This window comes from Anoplopoma fimbria, chromosome 15 (assembly GCF_027596085.1).
Source record: "Anoplopoma fimbria isolate UVic2021 breed Golden Eagle Sablefish chromosome 15, Afim_UVic_2022, whole genome shotgun sequence".
NCBI lineage: Eukaryota > Metazoa > Chordata > Actinopteri > Perciformes > Anoplopomatidae > Anoplopoma > Anoplopoma fimbria.
The window spans coordinates 12,279,905-12,287,380 of record NC_072463.1 but is presented as its reverse complement, the minus strand read 5'-3'; the positions used below and the strand labels follow the sequence as shown (position 1 = coordinate 12,287,380).

Below are 7,476 nucleotides of genomic sequence, written 5' to 3'. Positions count from 1 at the left end.
CAAAATGACATATCATGCTCATTTTCAGGTTCATCCTTGAATTTGGGGTTTCTACTGGAACATGTTTACATTCTTTAATGTAAAAAAATACATCTTCTCTTTCTCATACTGTCTGTCTTAATATACCTGTGTTCACCCTCTGTCTGAAACAATCCGTTTTACTGCCTGTCTCTGTAAAACCCCTCAGAAAAAAGCCCAGTCTGCTCTGATTGGCTTGTGAGAAAAATATGACAAACATATGACATATGAAGGGGAAACAAAATTAAGCTTGCAAATCTCTTCTTGAAAAGCAAAGGCCATTTTGTGTTGTATCTGTGATTAATGACTATTAAAACAAAAATGTAGTCTGGACAACTTTCTGCAAAAGGATGAGTCATCTGTGTTTCCAATCGTGGCAGCATCAATTGTACATCACTGCTATTGATCATGATAATTGCAGTAAATTGCGTAAATAAATGTAAATGAACCAAACTATCACTGTTGTGACATGCAGTGTTACATTTAAATCATTGACACGATCACTATGATTGATGTAAAATACTCGTAGGAACAGGATGCAGTAGTTGTTCACACAGGAAACTAACATGTTTCTTCACTTCAGATTATTTCTGTATCAACCATGAAGGACGTGGGTCTTTGTCTATTTGGTGTGAATGAAGCCTTAGGCCCTGCCTAATGCTAGAAAATAATTACTGTAGTTTTAGCAGCTGTAGTCCTTTTAAGATCTCAACAGTGGCTCCAGATTGGGTGGGTTAATGATCGATTTGACTACGTTTAGATGGTTAAAAAGCTTCCTCTGTTCAATATAATGATTGAGACCAATACGGCACTCAATGGGCACTGCTAGACATGCAATGACTGATAACTTATGACCAACAAAACCAAACTAATGACCAACTAAACTAAAATGATGACCAACATAACCAAACCTATGAACAACAAAACAAAACCTATGACCAATAAAACCAAATGTAATTTCAGTTCATGACAAACTACATTTAAACATTTCTTACTATTCAACTAACTTTTTTTGTCATACATCTGTTCACATAAGTAAATCATTTTACTGTTTTATCTAACATTACCCAAAGACTAGTAATTATTGTAACCATATTATTTAGTTGTTTCAGGATGATGACTGGAGTCATAAAGGGTGGTGGTCATTTCTGCTGCTTCCTGCTCTATGAGTACATCTAGATATTTTTTTATAATCTGTAATAAAGATGTATTATTCTGTGTTCCACAGGGGCCAAAGGAAACTGGACAACCTGATCAGAGAAGAAAAATACTCAGCCAGATGATACACGTTTAAGCCATTGCTGAGTGCTCACACCAACATGAAGATTTGTGTGTTTGTGTGTGTTGTTACTTTTAGTTACATGCATGCATGTGTGTTAAAAGTGAAGTAGTGTGAGTGTGAGCAGGGTGTGATGGTGAACACCATGTCTGAGGACTTGATGAACTGCACCATCAGGCATGAGATCCACCAGTACCTCTTCTCCTGTGTGTATATACTTGTACTATTGGTAAGTTTGTGTACATCTTCAACACTTGCACAAAACTGTTTTGGTGTCTGAATTCTTTATAAAACTGTAAAAGTAATTAGAAAAGGTTTGTTTCCAAATCGAGGTCAGTGTGACACAACTCTCATGTCTCAAGTTCTAGAAAGCCTAGTTCCTCCTTGAAATCACAACTTTGCAGCGTTTACCCACACTCTCAGTTAATGTGTGCAAATATCAGCTATTTAATATTTTATTGTGTCAGTGCTGTAATAGAGACATGTCAGAGTTGCACCCTACTGTGTCATGTAGATTACTCTGTGATTTGGTCACAGAGCGATGCTTATTGAACCTTAGGGGAAATTCAAAGCATTGTTTTTGTAAGTGTTATCCAGCAGCTGGCTGCATCTTCAAATAATAAATATTCGTATTTATGTGATCATCATGGGAGGATATCTGTGGCCTCACTTTGAAGATACAACCCGCTGCTTGATAATAGGTATAAAAAATGAACATTGGCTTTGCATTGGGATAGGCTGTGTGACTGAATAACTGAGTGCCTAGGTAACGCATGGGTCTCTAGGGTTAACAGTACCTCTGTCCCAATGTGTGCTGGGTAAAGGTCCCACACCTCTGCTGCAATTCTGCAAAGAAAACGCATTAGAGAAAGTGGATGGATGAATTAGATGGGGTGGTGACAGCAAATCTGAGCCAAAACTTGTTTAGAAAATTTGCCATTTTGAAATAGGCAAGTTTTATCATATGCATTCAGCTGTTCATAACCGCTGTCACTCTATGCTCTGGGCCTCCATCCTTGCCACCAATGGGTGTGTAATGTCACCAAAAGCCATAAACTGGCTTCTGCCAGTCCTGCATATTTAGGCATTACATCCATAGTGGAGGATTCTGTACCTACTGCAATAACGTCAACCTTCAGTGTCGATTCAGGAAGTAGTAAATGGACTGTACTTGTAGAGCGCTTTTCTAGTCTTCCGACCACTCAAAGCGCTTTTTACATTACATGTCATTCACCCATTCACACCCATTCATACACTGATGACAGGGGCTACCATGCAAGGTGCCACCTGCCCGTCAGGACTCTAAGTCTAACTAACATTCATACAACATCCACACACCGATGGCACAGCCTTTCGGGAGCAATTTGTGGTTAAGTGGCCAAGGACACATCGACATGGACTGCCGGAGCCGAACCGCCGATCCTCTGATTGGAGGACGACCCTGCTCTCCACTGAGCCACAGTTGTAGTGTACCCTTTATGTAGCGAGGTGTGGAGGTCGGGTGGCAGATGGACCTGTCGTGAGTTCTGCTCTCATGCAGAAGACTAAAGTTTGTGTTCTGTCACAGACCTGTAATTAACGTTTTCCTTTTTAGAAACCAAAACCACAATCTTTCCCTCCAGTGTTTTGTTGCATAACTCCAACCTGCCATAGTTTATTGGCCCTAACCGGACTCTTTCCCGACAGTAACTTAAACTTTACTACTCCTTTACTGTGTCTTATTTCCCTAACCATAACCATACCAAAGTAACTATGTTGAGATGTGTCAGTAAGATTTAAAAATGTATTGTGCATTTTAAAAACAGTTGAATGTGGATCATATAGATTGTTGAACATAATCCAGGGTTTGATTGAATCATTCAATATGGAGGTTCTAAACGTGTAATAATCACAATAAATGATCTTCTTGATTCTAGGTTGGCGTTCCCTCCAACCTGTACTCTTTGTACCACGCTGCTCTGCAGCTGAAGCAGAAGAATGAGCTGGGAGTTTATTTAATGAACCTCACCGTGTCTGATCTGTTGTACCTGGCATCGTTACCACTGTGGCTACAGTACTTCTTTCAGGTGAAGTACAACCACTTATCCACAACATTGTGACACGTTATTACATGAAAAGCAAGAAGTAAATATGTTTTGTGCCTTTTCACATTACATTATAAGCAGGTTATCAAATTGCTGTATATGGGTATTATGTCATTAGTTTCAACAAGCAGCGCTTTTATGCAGCTCCTAATATCTTAATTTTTTTTGTGTTTAGACACACTGTCGGCCTATTTGGATATTTGTTCATTATAGAATGTGCTGTCAGTCCAGTTTATGCATGTAACAGTCCAGCTTCATCTGCATTTATTCAAGTGTCACCTACCTGTTGTTTTGTTCATCTACCTCGAGTCTACTTTCATGTGGGTGCGTTGTTGTTTCAGGATGATGACTGGAGTCACAGAGAGTGGTTGTGTCAGCTCTGTGGCTTCCTGCTCTATGAAAACATTTACATCAGCATTGGTTTCCTGTGCTGTATCAGCCTGGATCGCTACCTGGCTGTGGTCCACCCATTAAGGTAACTATTGAAAATTTGTTGAATAAAAATGCAAGCAACCGGTCACAGCCAACGTTATCTTAATCTTCTTCACCTTTTCAGAATAAAAGAGTTATGATATTCGAGCTTATTTAACTCTAATCACCTGTTTACTGCTTTCGGACCCTGCTCCGTCTCCAGGTTCACCTCTCTCCGCTCTATGAGTGCAGCGTGGATTGTTAGTGCCATCATCTGGCTGAAAGAGATTGCCGTCGGTGTGGTTTTCTTCCGCCATAAAGAACTGAGCAGAAACCGCCAGAACCAAACGGTGTGCTTTGAGCACTACCCCATGCAGCCGTGGGAGTATCCGATCAACTATTACCGCTTCACCATTGGCTTCATGTTCCCGCTGGCTATTCTATCGGTATGATAGCTGTTTTACAAACATATTTTTTATCACATTTTGGGGGGAAAATTGGACTATGTAGCACTTTACTGCGTTTGATTACATTTGTATTTATTTACAGATATTTTGAACACATATATTTTATGCCCCCAATGGCAAGTGTTTTCACTTATCTTGCCTGATTAGACCTCTTTTCAGGACTGTGTAGATCTCACGTTCTCAATCCCAACTTGTCAAATCAAAGCTTAGTCAGTGTCCCTCAATTCAAACTAGGACATTCTAGCTACCCATCAGCCTCAGTGTTGGACATTTCAAAACACCACACTTCATGTTCCAACCTCTGATATCTGAGCTGTAAAATAAAACTCCCTTTTAAAAGGTTGGTTTTGGTAATGGATGGAAGCTGACAATAATAACGGATACAGGGCCGTGTCTCCAGAGAGAACTGGGGTATTTTAATTAGCCGTGCTTCCAGTATGTTTGTGTTAATCAGATTAAATTCTGAAAGGGCTCATTGCTCTGTTAGAGTTCGACTCTTCTCTACTTTTGCTTCTGTTACCCTACATTTTAGCAAGTCACAGATAAATATCTCAATGCTTTCATTGTAAAAGTAAAATGTAACAAGCGCAAGATTGTCTTAATGGTGTGAAACAAGCAGTAATCTTGAAAAAATGATAGAACTGAAGCTAGAAGTCTCTATGTTTTAACAATTTTTTAACAGAGCATATTTAAATCCCAAACTGCCAAAACTGCCAAAACTGCATCCTTTGTGTGTACTACCTTGAGCATACAAACATCAATTGATATCTTCAGAAATGTGAAACTGTTTATTCATATTTCATTTTGTCTTTGAAAAGATGTGATCAGAGAGGATGAAGAAAAATGTATTTAATGGAAATATGAAGTGGAGTTATTTATCCTGTAATGATGGTGACTTGTCTCCTTTCTGTCCAGATCAGCTACCTGTGTGTTCTGCGTGCCGTGGGTCGGAGTGCTGGGACACAGCCGGACCAGAAGACGAGGATCAGGCAGTTGGTCAGCAGCACCGTCCTCATCTTCCTTGTCTGCTTCTCCCCCTACCACGTCTTCCTGTTAGTACGCACCCTGCTGGAGCGGGACTGCAACTTTATCGCAGGTACAGTTTATATTTAGTCATCCAGTAAAGGCCTTTGCACACCGGGTGTGTCTTATATTTGTGCGATTCATTTTTAAGCCGATATACGGTGAAATTTAGTTTCTTTTAAGAGAAGGTTGCTTTTTCTGAGCTTTAGCACCGTTAATAAAGGCATCAACCAATCACAATGTGCGGAACGGACATATTTGAATTTACATTATAGTGTACAACAACACAGAGGGTCTGCAGTCCGAACCAAGACGTGAAACTCTATTACTCCCTTTATTGACAAAGGCAGCACAGTACAGATCCACTCCTTCCATTCTTACCTTTCAAGATAAAAGGAGTAAGCATATACACTGTGCAATTGTTTAACGGAGGCAAAGTCACTCAGATTTTGCTTAAAGGAAATTCAATAAAATAGCTTACAGCAGAGACCTACTGTGACTGAAATTCATTCAAAATCTAGAGTATTCGCTGTCCCACGTCACGGTCAAGGATCACTGTAACTTCTGACCACAGAAATTAAAAAATGAAAACTCTATGACCTTTGGCCTGTTCAGTCTGGAATGGAGTCTTCGAGAACTTCCCAATGGCCTGAAGCTTAAAGTAGCTTTAGGGTATAGATAGATAGATAGATATTTTTTTTATTTCCGTGTCATGCACAAAAACGTGCCCAACCCTCATGGGTTTACAAGACACCAACAGTACAGCTGCAGTGGATCCACATCTCATCAGGTCACATTTGATTACAAAATAACATGTTGCTTCACCGCTCCATCTTAAACAAAACATTCTGCCTTCTCTCCCAGGCCTGGCAAATAAAAACTGCTACAAAGAAGGTTCCTTTCCTAAAACACAACTCAAGTTTTTCATAATCATCCAGCCAAAATAAATCAACATAAATGGAAGTCATTTTACTGAAGAGGACATCCCTTATGTCCTCGTAAACAGGACAGTAAAACAGAAAGTTCACCTCATTTTCAATTTCAATACAACAATTAAGCTCAGATTTAGAGTTAGGATGAAAACTTTTTTGTCTTTTCTTTTTTTTCCAGGAATATTTAACTACTACCACCTGTCATTGTTGCTGACCACCCTGAATTGCGTGGCCGACCCCGCTCTCTACTGCTTCGTAAGCGAAAGTGCCCGCCGCGGCCTGTACAGAGCCTTATTCAGGCCTGTCGCTAGGATACTATGCTGCTGCTGTCGCCGTGGCAACGCCAATCCCGCCAACCCGGGCACCGATTCCCATGAGGTCGCCACCGACGAGAACAACGGCCATCCCACCGTGATGCTGCTCACGCACACCAGCACCCACAACAACTTAACAACAGACACTCCTGGCAAAAAAACTATTTTAATCACACAGACTGATGAAAAAACTATCATACCCTTAATTGTACAGAATAATGGACACTCTGACAAATGTGTGGACATCGATGGAAAAGCCAGCTGTGTTATAGGCATGGAAGAGCAGAGCCAAGATACAGGGAGGACTGAAGAGACTGACGTGAACCCCAGCTTAAACCATCCAGTGAGCAGTCACGGACCATGCTAGGCCTCAGAGCAGTGGGATTAAGACAACAAGAAAGCCTGTAAAGACTCAATATAGCAGTGGCCCTGCTGCCAACTCGGCTGTGTTTACATCATCATCATCATCATCATCATCATCATCATCATCATCATCATCATCATCATCATCATCATCCAATGGCCATTGGATGGCATTTGACATCTCTATTTGACATTTGAAATCTCTATCTGGAGTGATTTAACTGATACAGCAGGATTCTTCTACAACGACCTCTAGGTTGCCTCTGTAAGTGCCCAGTTTACACGGAGGTGCAGTTTGAGATTGACAGGAAGTCCTAATGCACAAGGAGGTCACAGTAATTGACCTTTAATTAATTGGCCATTTAGGTATTCTTCCACTTTCTAATAAGGTACCCTTTGTAAAGTGTAGTTGTAACTAATGGCTTTATTAATGGTTAAGAAATCCTAATTTAGAGATCAGTTATAAGCAACCATTAACAACAATGTTTGGGTTGCCAGCAGTGACCTAGACAGAAATCATGTTGTGGGTGGTTATAGAGAACTAGGGGGGCCTACCTCCAAAATAAAAATAGATAACTATTACCA

At 40.4% G+C, this 7,476-nt stretch overlaps 1 protein-coding gene across 1 annotated transcript; it reads left to right on the top strand.

The window, feature by feature from the left end:
• Positions 1-1,430: 1,430 nt before the first annotated feature.
• Positions 1,431-6,921, top strand: LOC129103852 (ovarian cancer G-protein coupled receptor 1). The gene is made up of 6 exons (XM_054614471.1): positions 1,431-1,526; positions 3,214-3,363; positions 3,723-3,856; positions 4,016-4,238; positions 5,175-5,355; positions 6,393-6,921. The coding sequence occupies exons 1-6, from the start codon at positions 1,431-1,433 to the stop codon at positions 6,893-6,895; spliced, it is 1,287 nt and encodes a 428-aa protein (XP_054470446.1). The 3' UTR covers positions 6,896-6,921.
• Positions 6,922-7,476: the final 555 nt, after the last annotated feature.

Bases quoted from the DNA above. Each gene is read 5' to 3' on its own strand.
- LOC129103852 (XM_054614471.1), top strand. From the start codon at position 1,431: ATGGTGAACACCATGTCTGAGGACTTGATGAACTGCACCATCAGGCAT. The intron at 1,527-3,213 runs GTAAGTTTGTGT...TCTTGATTCTAG, and splicing joins TGTATATACTTGTACTATTG to GTTGGCGTTCCCTCCAACCT. The intron at 5,356-6,392 runs GTACAGTTTATA...TTTTTTTTCCAG, and splicing joins GGACTGCAACTTTATCGCAG to GAATATTTAACTACTACCAC.